This window comes from Scylla paramamosain, chromosome 41 (genome assembly GCF_035594125.1).
Source record: "Scylla paramamosain isolate STU-SP2022 chromosome 41, ASM3559412v1, whole genome shotgun sequence".
Classification (NCBI taxonomy): Eukaryota; Metazoa; Arthropoda; class Malacostraca; order Decapoda; family Portunidae; genus Scylla; species Scylla paramamosain.
The window spans coordinates 5,149,576-5,166,966 of record NC_087191.1 but is presented as its reverse complement, the minus strand read 5'-3'; the positions used below and the strand labels follow the sequence as shown (position 1 = coordinate 5,166,966).

The 17,391-nt window shown below is 40.4% G+C and overlaps 1 protein-coding gene across 2 annotated transcripts in view; it reads left to right on the top strand.

Moving 5' to 3' along the window:
* The window catches only part of LOC135092857 (coiled-coil domain-containing protein 63-like), a 68,683-nt gene extending 51,996 nt beyond the window's left edge, over positions 1-16,687 (top strand). For both annotated transcript variants that reach the window (XM_063991605.1, XM_063991604.1), the window contains 3 exons: positions 10,633-10,780; positions 13,476-13,686; positions 15,266-16,687. In XM_063991605.1, the coding sequence (XP_063847675.1) occupies positions 10,633-10,780; positions 13,476-13,686; positions 15,266-15,380 (474 nt within the window). In that variant the 3' untranslated portion in view covers positions 15,381-16,687. The remainder of the gene's footprint in view (positions 1-10,632; positions 10,781-13,475; positions 13,687-15,265) is intronic.
* The last annotated feature ends 704 nt before the right edge of the window (positions 16,688-17,391 follow it).

The following is a 17,391-nucleotide window of genomic DNA, read 5'->3' as shown; positions in this document are numbered from 1 at the left end:
TTATCTGAGGGTGAAGCGGGCAGACAGCGACTGGTGGAGGAGAGCTGAGGGGTGGAGCGGTGGTTGTGATTACCCATACCTGGAGTGGAATAGCGGTGGCTTTCCCTACGTTTACGTGGACTGGCGGAGTGGTGGTGTCACGGGTCGTGTGTGGAGGTACTGATTGTTGGAGTGGTTGCAGTGTTTACTGCATGTGTGTTGGTGGTGCCAAATGTGCCAAATGCCAAATGTGTTCTGAAATGGACTTGCAACTGTCAAAGGAAATTTATACAGTTGTTTTTAATCTGACCTAAAACCAACTGAAAAAAAATTTGCCTGTAATAAAGATGTGACTAAAGAAGAAGAAAAAAAAACATGTATCCAGAAGGAAGGCAGGAATCAGGCATAATAAGTGGACTAAATTAAGACACAAATATTCAAGAACCCTACCAAACCCATTTCTTAGGACAATGAAAAAAATGTGAAAAAGACAAAAAACAATGAAGAAAATCATTTTGATTTCTTCATTTTAAGTATTCAACAATGTCCATGGTCTTGTGGTAAACATTTTTGCAACAGTATACAGCAGTGATTGCAAACAAAAGCAAATTTTAATTTGAATAAATGCTTACCGACAGTCTTCACTCTCTTCAAAACTTCTAGAGTTCAGTCTTGTAACCCAGTGGGTTAAAGAGGCGTGGTGTCGAAACTTTCTTGCCGCTGCCAATGCTGCTATCTTTGCAGCTACCTTCATTGGGTCTGCTGATACTTCCAGAATCAGCACTAATGCTCTAAACACCATTGCTACTAAGGCTTAAGCAATTAAGACTCTTCATGCTATCACCAAAGCTCCCAGGCCATTTATAATGCTTGTTTTGGCCACAAAGTGTTGATCTTTCTTCATTTGTGCTTCAGTTATTGCCTCCGTTTCCCCACACTGATCTGCGGGGAGTTCTAGTACTTTACTGACGCATTAGGCCGAGGTGGCTGAGAGGTCTGAGAGATGGGCTTGGTGGCGATGCTCTGAGTCCATTGGACATGTTCCTATGGCTTTGGATGCCCTGGGTAAGGAAATAGTTCCTACCATAATTCTTGCGGTGTTACATGATGCCTGCTGTGATTTGTTCCAAAATCAATGCTGAAATAATTGTAATTCTCATAAATACAAAAAAAAAAAAAAAATAACATCAATTAACCTGTCCTACAATATGTTTTTCTTTCCACATTTCTGGTGTCATTATGAAAGTACTAATGTATTGTGTTTTATTTTTTTTTGCAAAGGAGGGGAAAAGTAAATTGTGCTAGACTCCCCTGAAAATCTTTCGTTCCCAACCACTATCTCTCGGTAGTTTGAATCACGCGCGTTGTGTGGGTTTGTTTTGGTGATCAAATCAAACTCATTCAGGTTAGGGTAAATTTTAACTCAATTAGTAAAACCAGATCAAGAAGGATGTTCGATAGGTGTAGCAGAAAAAGGAAAAACAGAGAACAAACAAACAAAAAAAAACATAAGTAGTAGTCTGGAAGGCGAGTGCCAGCCAATAGGAGCCAACCTACTGTGACAGGGGTAGCTCCTCGCTCTTCACCCGCAGAAGCTGGGAGGTTGGGGGTGGGAGGGCAAGGTACTATAGGATATCATGGGAGTTGGAACTGGAACAGGAGAGCATAGGTCTGTTTACTCCCAAGAATTGCTGCCAGAAAGGACGCTGGGACGTATACCTGGTATGACTTTACATCGTGTATCCTTCCAAGAGGAAGCTGGCATCACAGGATTGGCTACCTCTTTTTTTCCGTACTACTTAACATTACTGGATCCGTCTTATTGTCTCCTTGTACCCAATTCACCTATCTTATATCCTCCTCTACTTCGTTTCGCTACTATTAGCCCAGATTAGTATCACCCGAGTGAGTTACTTTGGGTTACCATACACATCACGCACAGCACACGTGATTTAAACTACCAGGGAGAATGGGACGTGATGAGAGATTTTCAGGGAAGAATAGCACAAGTTAATCCCCATTATAAAAAAAAAGAAAATGACAGGCTCTGTTTAACTAAGGTTTAGAAGATTTAGCTCGAGAAAAGAGTGAGAAACGTACACCTCCATGCTAGACACTTTCACCTCTGTTATGCACTCAGCACACAGAGACGGGTCTCTGACATGAAAGCAGTAGCCATTCCAAGGAAAATCAGCAAAATACCTCCTCAGGTCCTCCCAACTAGCAGAAGCAAAACGCCAGAGGTATCTCCGTTTAGAGGGATAGTGAGGTGGAACTGGAGGGATAGGACAAGATACAAATATGAGATTGTGATCGAAGGAGGCCAGCGGAAAAGAGACGGTAACAGCATAATCAGAAGGATTAAAAATTAGGAAAAGGTCAAGAATTTTCACCAAAACTGACAAGTATCAACTGTGAGTTTGTATATTTTCTGGAATTGTCACTTATCTTGCAGCTAGTCAAGGTAGCTGTGGGGGGCGGGGGGTGGGGACTTTCTATACACGTCCTTAAAGAAATGTTGAAGTGTCAGATGATGAACATTATTTTGGTGTTATGTGGTGATGGGGAAAATACTCTCTCTCTCTCTCTCTCTCTCTCTCTCTCTCTCTCTCTCTCTCTCTCTCTCTCTCTCTCTCTCTCTGCTTTGGCGGAATTGGACTGAAATTACATAATTACATAGTAAAGGGTTCTGCTTTTTCTACAGTCTAGTGACAAAATTTTTTAAGTTCTCCCATCCTAACTGTATACCTTTATTAATCATATATATTGTGATATATACAGTTTACCTATTCCTGCCTTGTGCCAAATGTTTTTTTTTTTTTGGGGGGGGGTAAAGATTATTCATATTTAGTTTTTTAATTGGTTCCTTTATTGACTTCTGTAACTATGGTAGTAAATATGACTTCACTTCTTCTCTAAATATTTGGAGTTTAAAGGGGAGGTTAAGGAGGAGGAAGAGGCAGTAGACACCTGCCGAAACGATAATTACTCCCAATGAGCTCTAAAGCACTGTTCAGGGGGCGCTGTGAACTTATCATTAAACCCAGCTGTGACCTCACTGAACGCTTCCCTTTGTGTCTTACACCTTAAGGGGGTAGTCACAGCCTGCCCTCTAAAGACAACTCTCTCCCTCCACACAAAACTACAAGCACCTAAAAAAAACACACACTCTTCACTCAAAAATTTCAAAATCATCATGGGGACTCCTACACCAGCCTCGGAGTTCCCATCTGGGGAGGGGACCATAAATGTTCCCAGGTTGGATTGCCTTTCTGTCGACGACCCTAAGTGTCTTGACACCCCCATCAACTTATTCTTCATTAACTTCTGCAACATTCGCGGTCTAAGATCTAACTTTCAGTCTATAGAACACAACCTCTCCTCTTCTATACCTCATCTTATTATGCTCACTGAAACTCAGGTGTCTGAGGCAACTGACAGTAGCTCCTTTTTTGTTTCCTCCTACTTTATCTATCCTCATTTTCGATCCAAAGCTGGATGTTGCGTTTATGTGCGCAAATTTCTAAACCAAACTTCTTGTCCTATCCACTCCTACGCTGATGATACCACCCTGCACTTTCCCACGTCTTTTCATAGACGTCCAACCCTTCAGGAGGTAAACATATCACGCAGGGAAGCCACAGAACGCCTGACTTCTGATCTTTCTAAAATTTCTGATTGGGGCAGAGCAAACTTGGTATTGTTCAATGCCTCAAAAACTCAATTCCTCCATCTATCAACTCGACAAAACCTTCCAGACAACTATCCCCTCTTCTTCAATGACACTCAACTGTCCCCCTCTTCTACACTGAACATCCTCGGTCTGTCCTTTACTTATAATCTGAACTGGAAACTTCACATCTCATCTCTAGCTAAAACAGCTTCTATGAAGTTAGGTGTTCTGAGACGTCTCCGCCAGTTTTTCTCACCCCCCCAGCTGCTAACTCTGTACAAGGGCCTTATCCGTCCATGTATGGAGTATGCTTCACATGTCTGGGGGGGTTCCACTCATACTGCTCTTCTAGACAGGGTGGAATCAAAAGCTTTTCGTCTCATCAACTCCTCTCCTCTAACTGACTGTCTTCAGCTTCTCTCTCACCGCCGCAATGTTGCATATCTAGCTGTCTTCTACCGCTATTTTCATGCTAACTGCTCTTCTGATCTTGCTAACTGCATGCCTCCCCTCCTTCCGCGGCCTCGCTGCACAAGACTTTCTTCTTTCTCTCACCCCTATTCTGTCCACCTCTCTAACGCAAGAGTTAACCAGTATTCTCAATCATTCATCCCTTTCTCTGGTAAACTCTGGAACTCCCTGCCTGCTTCTGTATTTCCATCTTCCTATGACTTGAATTCCTTCAAGAGGGAGGTTTCAAGACACCTATTCATCAATTTTTGACCACTGCTTTGACCCTTTTATGGGACTGGCATTTCAGTGGGCATTTTTTTTTATTAGATTTTTGTTGCCCTTGGCCAGTGTCCTTCCTACATAAAAAAAAAAAAAAAGACTTAACCTGCTGTCGTGCCCACGCTCTTGAATCTTCCGAGTTTTCCACCACCTGGCTACGACTACAGAGTCACACTCAAACTAAATTTATCTGTGCTGTATACTTCTCACCTTACTATAAGAAATTTTTTGACTACTTAACTTCCAAAGTGGAGCACATTCTGACTCTCTTCCCCCTTGCAGAGATCTCCAATCTTGGAGACTTCAATGTTCACCACCAGCTTTGGCTTTCCTCTCCCTTCACTGACCATCCTGGTGAACTAGCCTTCAACTTTGCTATCCTCCATGACCTACAGCAATTGGTGCAACACCCTACTCGTATTCCTGACCGTCTTGGAGATACGCCCAACATTCTTGACTTTTTCCTGTCCTCTAATCCTTCTGCTTATGCTGTGACCCTTTCTTCTCCGTTGGGCTCCTCCGATCACAATCTCATATCTCTATCTTGTTATATCGCTCCAATCCCTCCTAAGGATACCCCTAAGCGAAGGTGCCTGAGGGGGGACCTGAGGAGGTATTTTGCTGATTTTCCTTGGAATGACTACTGCTTTTGTGTCAGAGACCCGTCTTTGTGTGCTGAGCGCATAACAGAGGTGATAGTGTTTGGCATGGAGGTGTACATTCACTCTTTTTTCGACCTAAACCTTCCAAACTTTGGTTTAACACAGCTTGTTCTCGTGCTAAACATGATAGAGAGGTGGCCCACAAAAGGTACTTGAGCCTTCCATCTCCAGAATCTCATGCACTTTATATTTCTGCCTGGAACCATGCCAAGTCTGTCCTCCAACTAGCCAAAAACTCCTTCATTAACAGAAAGTGTCAAAACCATTCATGATCTAACTTCCCTCGTTACTTCTGGCATCTAGCCAAAAATATCTCCAATAACTTTGCTTCTTCTTCTTTCCCTCCTTCCTCCCTCTTCGCTCAAACCTTTGCTAAAAACTCTTCCTTGGACGATTCTGGGCTTGTTCCTCCCTCTCCTCCACCCTCTGACTACTTAATGCTACCTATTAAAATTCTTCGCAATGATTCTTTCCATGCCCTCGCTGGCCTAAACCCTCGGAAGGCTTATGGACCTGATGGGGTCCCTCCTATTGCTCTCCGAAACTGTGCCTCCGTGCTTGCACTTTGTCTAGTAAAACTCTTTCAGCTCTGTCTGTCAACTTCTATCTTTCCTTCTTGCTGGAAGTTTGCCTACATTCAGCCTGCTCCTAAAAAAGGTGACCGTTCTAATCCCTCAAACTACCGTCCTATTGCTTTAATTTCCTGCCTATCTAAATTTTTTTAATCTATCCTCAACAGGAAGATTCTTAAACATCTATCATTTCACAATCTTCTATCTGATCGCCAGTATTTGTTCCGTCAAGGCGGCTCTGTTGGTGATCTTCTTGCTTTCCTTACTGAGTCTTGGTCATCCTCTTTTAGAGATTTTGGTGAAACTTTTGCTGTTGCCTTGGACATATCAAAAAGTTTTGATAGAGTCTGGCACAAAGCTTTGATTTCCAAACTACCCTCTTACGGCTTGTACCCTTCTCTCTGTAACTTCATCTCAAGTTTCCTTTCTGATCTTTATTTCTATTGCTGCTGTGGTAGACGGTCACTGTTCTTCTCCTAAATCTATTAACAGTGGTGTTCCTCAAGGTTCTGTCCTGTCACCCACTCTCTTCTTATAATTAATTCTTCTAAACCAAACTTCTTGTCCTATCCACTCCTACGCTGATGATACCACCCTGCACTTTTCCACGTCTTTTCACAGACGTCGAACCCTTCAGGAGGTAAACATTTCACGCAATTTCTGATCAGGGCAGAGCAAACTTAGTATTGTTCAATGCGTCAAAAACTCAATTCCTCCATCTATCAAATCGACACAACCTTCCAGACAACTGTCCCCTCTTCTTCAATGACACTCAACTGTCCCCCTCTTCTACACTGAACATCCTTTACTTATAATCTGAACTGGAAGCTTCACATCTCATCTCTAGCTAAAACAGCTTCTATGAAGTTAGGTGTTCTGAGACGTCTCCGCCAGTTTTTTTCACCCCCCTCAGCTGCTAACTCTGTACAAGGGCCTTATCCGTCCATGTATGGAGTATACTTCACATGTCTGGGAAGGGGTTCCACTCATACTACTCTTCTAGACAGGGTGGAATGAACAGCTTTTCCTCTCATCAACTCCTCTCCTCTAACTGACTGTTTTCAGCCTTTCTCTCACCGCCGCAATGTTGCATCTCTAGCTATCTTCTTCCGCTATTTTCATGCTATCTGCTCTTCTGATCTTGCTAACTGCATGCCTCCCCTCCTCCCGCGGCCTCGCTGCACAAGACTTTCTGTCCACCTCTCTAATGCAAGAGTTAACTAGTATTCTCAATCATTCATTCCTTTCCCTGATAAACTCTGGAACCCCCTGCCTGCTTTTGTATTTCCACTTCTTATGACTTGAATTCCTTCAAGAGGGAGGTTTCAAGACACTTATCCATCAGTTTTTGACTACTGCTTTGACCCTTTTTATGGGACTGGCATTTCAGGGGGCATTTTTTTTATTGGATTTTCTTTTGCCCTTGGCCAGTGTCCCTCTTACATAAAAAAAAAAAAAAAAAAAAAAAAAAGTAATATGGTGCAGAATTATCAAGGATTTCTTCTTCCGGTTTGGAGAAGCTTGCACATTTGCCCATGGGCTTCGTGAGCTTCATGCTGTTCTGCGACACCCAAGATACAAGACGGACTTGTGTCGCACTTACCATGGTACAGGCTGCTGTCAGTATGGTGCTCGGTGCCATTCCCTTCATGATATAAAAGAAGCAACTTCAGTTGCTACTCTGAGAGAATAGAAGCTGCGTTCCTAGCAAGGTGGACTCAGTAGGACTGTATCAGCATTGTCAAAAAGGCCTGTAAATTCTGATAATGTAATTATAAGTAGCTTGCAACGCTTGGATGCATATAAAACAACAGAAGAAAAATTGTCTTTTTTAATTCTTCAGACTATGGTAATGAGCAGCTCAATTCCATTTGGAAACTTTCTCCAGATTTTCTATCTTTGGAAAAGTTGACCATTGGCCAAAATAATCTGTCTGGTTTAACATCTCCTGGGTAACATCTCACATCTCCTGGGTAACAATGAGTCACATCTCCTGGGTAACAATTTTATTGGAACCTCTGATGATCTCTCTGAGTCTTTTTCAATAAATTATATGAACATGAAGGGGAGAAAATTTAACTAGTGTGAAAGGTAGCTGAGCAAGCACTATCAATGAGAGTGGAAAATTTTAACAGATGAAACAATTTCGTATCTCACTTACAAAGAAATCACTGTTCTTGTTCAGAAACGCAATGGTTTCAGTCTGGACATGGGAAAGCTCTGAATAATGATGTCTGGTAAAGCACATCATAAAATTTTCCGTAACGACGATCAGCTCTAGATTTTCCGATAGAGATGACGCTGGACTAGAAGCTGCATCTGGTAGCACTCCCCCTTTGTGATGGACCCGGTTGAGGGGAAGAATCGACACCTGGCGTTTCATCTGTGCGGGATATGGTCACTGGGTCCCAGCTGAGGCGATGAAGGTCTGTCATCTGGTGGTTTCACCTGTGGAAGAATTCCTTTCACTATATCGTATTTCATATATATATATATATATATATATATATATATATATATATATATATATATATATATATATATATATATATATATATATATATATATATATATATATATATATATATATATATATATATATATATATATATATATATATATATATATATATATATATATATATATATATATATATATATATATATATATATATATATATATATATATATATATATATATATATATATATATATATATATTCATTTATTACTGTTATTTTTTTGGTGACTTTATTACACATTTTCTTACCTTTTGTAATACCACCGCCGCGGGGCATGCCACGGGATTCCGGGAATGTTCTATTTGCCGTCGATCGCGCACCGACGTGTGTGTGATTGCTGTTGTCTGTGTGTTTGGTTTATTATTATTATTATTATTATTATTATTATTATTATTATTATTATTATTATTATTATTATTATTATTATTATCACTATTATTATTATTATTATTATCATTATTATTATTATTTAAACAAACACTTGGTTCAACATATATTTACTAAAACATAAAAAATCTAAGAAAGCATACCTTGGGATGTGGAGCTTTCGCCGACGTGTCACACTCATGCCGTGGATGACACAAACATTGCACCACATCGGTTACATAACTGATGAGATTGTGCTTCCTGACGGATGGAACAAGGGAGGGGACGGTGATACAATCGCTTGCATACTTCACACAGATTATCCGGACTGCTATTTCGTGGAACCCAACACACATGGTCACTAATCTCTCCACAAGACTCACATAATGTTCGAATCTCGCACGAGCTGCACAAGCCAAAACATGTTTTCGTCTACCACATCGATTACACCATTTACGACTTTTCATTTTTCTTGCTTTCACATCAGACTATCTATAGGACAGACCATCTTCCTACCGCTTTGGTAAGCGTTGTGATACCAACTCACCTAACCTCACAAAGGATTATGTTATATCTTCACATCTCTCCTCCCGCTCCCATCCTCCTACCCCTGTGGTAAACGTTGTATCATCATAATCTCACTACAACCAACACCTTTATATAAACACCTGCTCCCTCCCCCATCCCCCAACCCCCCTCACGTGGCTGAAAACCCGCTGGAATTCATTACAGTCTCTTTGTTGTCATATGACAGGTAAAGTGTCCATCTCTCTCTCTCTCTCTCTCTCTCTCTCTCTCTCTCTCTCTCTCTCTCTCTCTCTCTCTCTCTCTCTCTCTCTCTCTCTCTCTCTCTCTCTAAGACACCTGTTGCAGCAGGTGTGTTGCAGCTGCCACTCCCCACACCGCCATCCCCAGCCAGAGGTCAGTTACCGCACCCCGGTCCCTTCTTTACCTAAACAACTTTGACCACCATCTCTCCCTATCACTCTCTCTCTCTCTCTCTCTCTCTCTCTCTCTCTCTCTCTCTCTCTCTCTCTCTCTCTCTCTCTCTCTCTCTCCTATTATTACTACTATTACTACTACTATTACTACTACTACTACTACTTCTTCAACTACCATTACTACTAATACCACCATTATCACCATCACAAACACGCTACTACAGCTGTTGCCAGTACACACTTACTGAGGTTTCCCGAGAGGCACAAAAATATTGGTCTCGGACACCTAAACAACCTTGACCAACATCTCTCTCTCTCTCTCTCTCTCTCTCTCTCTCTCTCTCTCTCTCTCTCTCTCTCTCTCTCTCTCATGAAACCTCTCAAGGACCATCCCGGACTTCCCCAAGGTCATTGTACTCTCCAAACATTGTCCCAATGACCTTGTCTCAATGATCTTGATAACTGTAATTTTGCCATGTTGGCTCACAAATTTGAAATCTCTCTCTCTCTCTCTCTCTCTCTCTCTCTCTCTCTCTCTCTCTCTCTCTCTCCCTCCCGCTTGGACCTTCTCAACGACCCTCCCGGTCTTCCCCAAGGTCATTGCACTCTCCAAACACTTTGTCCCAACGACCTTGTCTCATTGACCTTGATAATTGTAATTTTGCCATGTTGACTCACACCGGTGTCAGAAAATGCTATAGCGACTCACCCCCAAATCCTCTCTTGGCATGACGACTCTCGGCTGTAGGTGAGCCGTTATGGCAAGAGAGGATTCGGGGTGAGTCGCTATGGCGACTGGTGTGAGTCAACACTGGTGTGAGTCAACAGAGCAAAATTATATCTAGTCCAGCAGTTAAAGCGATTGTTCTTAAAGTATAAACTTTAAGTGTAAAGTGTAAACTGGAGTCTGTATTATTCAGATACGAAAGGAAACGGGGAGGGGATACGGAGAGCGGCAGGTTGGTAGCTTCCCCTCACTCCCCAACCGATGCAGTGCCTCTCCGGAAGGAATTCAACCCTAGCAACATATGTCTACGTGTGTGAAGTTAAAATCAAATTTCACTCACACTCACGTAGAGACCTACCGTAAAACTTTTTTTCTTTTCATAATAATTTTTACAATGTTATGTATATAATAAAAAGCAGAGGCTTCCCTAATTTCATGTAGTTAATTATACGCTTACAGGCTGAGCTGTTGAGTGGTGACAGAGACGTGAAATCCTTAGAAGGGGAGCTGAGGCGAGCAGAAGATACGCTGACGGAAATGAAGACATCCACGCAAGAACTTTTTGACCAATTACAATGTGATGCGCAGCCCATCGTGGCCATTGTGGGTAAGATTTTGTGAGACGAAATGTCAAAACCATTACTAGATATTTGGAGTGGTCAGCCAGTAAACGATTTTTTTTTTTTTTATGTAGGAAGGACACTGGCCAAGGGCAACAAAAATCCAATAAAAAAATGCCCACTGAAATGCCAGTCCCATAAAAGGGCAAAGCAGTAGTCAAAAAATGATGAATAAGTGTCTTGAAACCTCCCTCTTGAAGGAATTCAACTCATAGGAAGGTGGAAATACAGAAGCAGAGAGGGAGTTCCAGAGTTTACCAAAGAAAGGGATGAATGATTGAGAATACTGGTTAACTCTTGCGTTAGAGAAGTGGACAGAATAGGGGTGAGAGAAAGAAGAAAGTCTTATGCAGCGAGGCCGCGGGAGGAGGGGAGGCATGCAGTTAGCATGATCGGAAGAGCAGTTAGCATGAAATAGTGGTAGAAGACAGCTAGAGATGCAACATTGCAGCGGTGAGAGAGAGACTGAAGACAGTCAGTTTGAGGAGAGGAGTTGATAAGACGAAAAGCTTTTGATTCCACCCTGTCTAGAAGAGCAGTGTGAGTGGAACCCCCCCAGACATGTGAAGCATACTCCATACATGGACGGATAAGGCCCTTGTACAGAGTTAGCAGCTGCGGGGGTGAGAAAAACTAGCGGAGACGTCTTAGAACACTTAACTTCATAGAAGCTGTTTTAGCTAGAGATGAGATGTGAAGTTCCCAGTTCAGATTATAAGTAAAGGACAGACCGAGGATGTTCAGTGTAGAAGAGGGGGCAGTTGAGTATCATTGAAGAAGAGGGGACACTTGTCTGGAAGGTTGTGTCGAGTTGATAGATGGAGGAATTGAGTTTTTGAGGCATTGAACAATACCAAGTTTGCTCTGCCCCAATCAGAAATTTTTGAAAGATCAGAAGTCAAGCGTTCTGTGGCTTCCCTGCGTGAAATGTTTACCTCCTGAAGGGTTGGACGTCTATGAAAAGACGTGGAAAAGTGCAGGGTGGTATCATCAGCGTAGGAGTGGATAGGGCAAGAAGTTTGGTTTACAAGATCATTAACGAATAATAAGAAGAGAGTGAGTGACAGGACAGAGCCCTGAGGAACACCACTGTTAATAGATTCAGGAAAAGAGCAGTGACCGTCTACCACAGCAGCAATAGAAACTTGAGATGAAGTTACAGAGAGAAGGATAGAAGCCGTAGGACGGTAGTTTAGAAATCAAAGCTTTGTGTCAAGACACTTAGGGTCGTCGACAGAAAGGCAGTCCGACCTGGGGACATTTATGGTCCCCTTCCCAGATGGGGACTCCGAGGCTGGTGTAGGAGTCGCCATGATGATTTTGAAATTTTTGAGTGAAGGGTGTGTGTGTTATTAGGTGCATGTAGTTTTGTGTTGAGGAAGATACGAGTAGTTGTCTTTATAGGGCAGGCTGTGACTGCTCTCTTGTTTTGTGAGACAAAGGGAAACGTTCAGTGAGGTCACAGCTGGGTTTAATAATAAGTTCACAGCACCCCCTGAACAGTGCTTTAGACCACACGGAGAGTAATTATCGTTTCGGCAGGGGTCTACTGCCTCCTCCATATAAATGCACCTGGTGCCTTATATAACCATTGAAACCTGGAGTATTCTTTGTAAGGGAAATGTTCAATGTAACATTTGTGTGTCGGTGCTGTTGGTAGTTTTAGATTTCTGCAAATTCACTAATCAAAGATGACTAACCAGACTGTGTTTTCTGTCAGTATGTTCCTCAAGCATAGCTGCAACACAGAGCTTCTAAGTACAAGTGAAGCCACTCGCCAAGTGCTTACATCCTAAAGACCAAAACCCAACTAGTTTCTTTGCCGGTTAATTCCTCGTTACTTAATTCCTTTTTGGTCAATACCCTTACGTTGTCGGGTCAATTCATCGGTCAACGGGATGTCATCGGCGAAGACACCCTAATGTAAATGGCCGATTTAGTTTTAGTTCTAACTTTATTCTTCTCATGAAGCCATTTAAGTCATAGAAAGAAGAACAAACACATACAGGGAAATAGTTCCAGAGTTTGCCAACGAAAGAGATGAAACAGTGAAGCTCCTGCTTAACACTTACAATAGTAAGGTAGACGAAATTAAGGTGACAGTGACCAGAAAGTCATGCATAAGGACGCCTTAGAAGGCGAGAGACATACAATTAGTAAATTCAGAAGAGTAGGATAGCCATGGAATTACCAGGAGGATTTAGAAAAAGATGCAAAACTAAAGCGACGAATGATTGAAATCAGTCAGTTAAAAAAATAAATAAATAAATAAGAGGAATAACATTATTTTTAACTGAAAAGATGTGAAAGTCATGAATAAATCTTTAAATAATCAAAAACATAGTGCCATCATTGAATGAATATATTAAATCATATTACGAGCATAAGGAGATTCTTAAAACTCAACGCAAACTACGTTGGGATTTTGGCGTCAACATTATCACCGTTATTCAAACCAATGACATGTCATGAAGACTCTGTAATGAATAGAAATTTGCAATAATAGCATGGAATAAAATTTTTTTTAAATGCTGTTCAAAAGATGGAAAATTGTTATAAGAAAAAGGAAACGAGAAAAAAAAATATTTTTTCTCTCTCTCTCTCTCTCTCTCTCTCTCTCTCTCTCTCTCTCTCTCTCTCTCTCTCTCTCTCTCTCTCTCTCTCTCCGTTCGCGTCAAGCAGGCGGCGGCGAGATAACCAACAGCAGCGTGTCGGTGTACCTGTCAGTTGTGGAGCAGCGCGTGCATGAGGTGCTGCAGCTGCGTCAGGTGTTGCTTGCCGAGGAGCTGCCAGCCGCCGCCGCCGCCCTCGGGGAGGACACGCAGCGGGAAGACGCCTCGGAGCCCACTGAGGTGTCCGAGACCAAAGTTGTGGTGCCTCTCGGGAAACCTCAGTAAGTGTGTACTGGTAACAGCTGTATTTGTGTATTTGTAGTGTATTTGTGATGATGGTGATAATGGTGGTGGTGGTGGTAGTAGTATTAGTAGTAATGATGGTAGTAGTAGTAGTAGTAGTAGTAGTAGTAGTAGTAGTAGTAGTAGTAGTAGTAATAGTAACAATAGTAGTAGTAGTAGTAGTAGTAGTAGTAGTTGTTGGTGTTGTTGTTCTTGTTGTTGCTGTTGTAGTTGTAATGTAGTAGCAGTATTAATGGTATTATTATTAGTAGTAGTAGTAGTAACAGTCGTGGTAGTAATGATGGTGGTTACGATAATAATAATAATAATAATAATAATAATAATAATAATAATAATAATATTATTATTATTATTATTATTATTATTATTATTATTATTATTATTATTATTATTATTATTATTATTATTATTATCATCATTATTATTATCATTATTAATGATGATGATGATAACCGATAATGAGATAACGAACATAGGTAATGGCATAATACGAAATTAAGCTAACGCTTCTTTGTAAATATGAACCAGTGTGACTAGTGTCTGTTAGTAGTACGTTTTTTTTTTTTTTTGTCTGTGTGCCTGTCTATATGTATGTGCTAGTCCGTTTGTCTGTTTGTTTGTCTGTCAGTTTGTCTGTCTGTCTCTTTTTGCCTGTATGTATGTATGTATGTATGTGTGTGTGTATGTATGTACGTATGTATGTAGGTATATATTTTCTTATTTTGAAAAGAGGCTGGCCAAAGAATAGAAAGTTTCCCGCTCTGTGAAAAGAGAAAGTAGGAAAGATCTGATTTGCCAGTTTAATTCAGTGTCCCGACATTCCTCTTTTAAAACGATGAAAATCATTAGAAGGTGGAAATGGGCAGTCTGGGAAAGTTTTATATAATTCAAGTGATAGGGATGACAAGATGAAGACACTGGTTAACTTTGCAATGATAAGATGGATTAAGTGCGAGAATAAGATGAGTGAGGCCGCAGGAAGGGCAACAGCATGCAATTATGAAGTTCTAAAGAGCAAAAAAGTGGAAATAACCATAGCAGAAAAGAAGAGATGCAATATATTGGTGGAGTTCATTAGACTGAAGACAATCAGTTACAAGATGGCAACAATATTTTTTTCTCTGCTTTGTTTAACAATAATAATAATGATTATAATAATAATAGTAATAGTAGTAGTAGCAGTAGTAGTAGTAGTAGTAGTAGTAGTAGTAGTAGTAGTAGTAATAATAATAATAATGATAATAATAATAATAATAATAATAATAATAATAATAATAATAATAATAATAATAATAATAATAATAATGATAATAATAATAATAATAATAATAATAATAATAGTTATAGTAGTAGTAGTAGTAGTAGTAGTAGTAGTAGTAGTAGTAGTAGTAGTACCAGTAGTAGTAGTAGTAGTAGTAGTAGTAGTAGTACCAATAATAGTAATAATAATAATAATAATAATAATGATAATAATAATAATAATAATAATAATAATAATAATAATAATAATAATAATAATGCACACATACTACAATCACACATTCTCCTCCTTCCCAGACTTCCCCACACCGCCCACACGAACGATGAAGAGTCGCCCAACGGAGGCCCGCTCACTCACGGGGACATCCTTTTCAACATGAGAAGATTCATACCCGACTCTTCTGACCACTGAAAGGTTTTATAAAACCCATGCGACATGAGCGATTTCTTCTGACATCTCGCTACCACGTCTTGTTCCGCGAGACTGCAGGGTGGAAGGAGACATGCAATTAGCAAGCTTAGAAGAGCAGTAACCATGAAAATAATATTAAAAGACGGTGAAGGATGCAAGACTATGGCAGTGACTGAGAGACTGAAGACAATCTTTTAGAGGAGAGGAGCCGAGACGAAAAGTTTTTTTACTCCACCGTGTTTAGAGGAAGATCACAATGTGTGAGCTTCTGGGTCACAGCGGTACAGTGGGACCGCCCCGGCTTTGAGGGCCGAGAGGTCTTCAACCGTACGGATTCGAATCCTAGTCACGGTCCGAGGATAGGAAGGGCATCCATGCGGGGCAACGGTTCCAAATGCCTAAACAAAATTCCTTGGCTAGGAGGTAGTGTTCTATGCCTCGTTAGGAGACACTGTCCTGGCCCTGATAGACTTGGGAAACCGGACGTAAAAAAAATTTTAAAAAAATCGTTCTGTGGTTTCTCCACGAGATCTATTCAATTCCTGCTAAGCTTATGTCTGCAAGTGATAAGTAATAAATTTTCCTCTTTTATGTTTTATTACATACTCTCTAATATTAGATAAGACTTGGTGAGTTATAGCTCTATTAGTTCCAGTATTGCTCGAACATTCTCAATATCAGGCTTCAAGACGTGGAACCAATACAGTTCTTGAAACTGAGTTTCAAGATGTTCGAGCACAAAGGTTTATCTTTTCGAACTAACAGATTTTTAATTCATTCAAGATTTTTTTTTTTTTTTTGGGGCATTAGGAAACATCATATAGAACTCAATCATTCCATAAAACAACATTGTAGCTTAATATTCATGACAAGCAATGAAGCAGATCTCAGAATAGCCGTTAAACTATCTAACCATCATTAATGACATAAAATAATGACAACGCCGTAAACCTTAATGGCGTTTGAATAATAAGACCGACACCCACGCTTTCATGTATTTATAATCAACCTGACGGAAGCGATGGTACTTGAGCTCCGTGAGAAGGAAATGAACTCCAAGTATTCACCCTTGAGAGTGGCGGATGGCAAGGGGTCATTTCCAGTAGAGTGGAGCGCCGAGGTTTTGAGAAATGTCGCCAGCCAAAGAGAACAAGCGCGATCAGAGAAACACGCAAGAAGCAGACGATAATCAGTGATACGGCGAGCTGAGGGGAAGCAGCGACCGTTACTGAGTCTGTTGAAAACATCCCGTCTATGTCACTTAACTTTTCCTAAATATCAGTATAATGTAACAAAACGAAATAGAAACCAACAAACTTGTTTCATTACTTGAAAATTATACTAACCAAACTTTTGTTCTCTTAAGTAGTAGTAGTAGTAGTAGAAGTAATAGTAGTAGTAGTAGTAGTACTAGTAGTAGTAGTAGTAGTAGTAGTAGTAGTAGTAGTAGTAGTAGTAGTAGTAGTAGTAGTAGTAGCAGTAGTAGTAGCAGCAGCTTCAGTTTCAGTTTCAATACAATTTATTTCGTAAATGTTATACAAAGAATGCTTATTTGATACAGGAGTTGCTTTATACTATTCATATTATATTTTTTAGATCTTTTGCAGCATAAACTATAAATTCTTTTGTATGTACAATTAGAATCATTAGTAAAAAAAAAAACAAAAAAAATAGATTAAAAGAAAACATAATTTATAAAATATAATTATAACAGATTTTTTGATGAAGCTGAAATCCATAATACGGACAGGGGGACTTCCTTTTTTTTTTTTTTCATGTCTCTAAACCCAAGTGAACATAAGAACATAAGAACATAAGATATAAGGGAAGCTGCAAGAAGTCATCAAGCCTACACGTGGCAGTCCCTGTATGAAATATACCTATCTATATCCACCTATCATCCCCATCCATAAATCTGTCTAATCTTCTCTTAAAGCTCCCAATGACTCAATTAATTACTGAGCCCGATCCATTCATCTACCACTCTATTTGAGAACCAATTTCTTCTTAT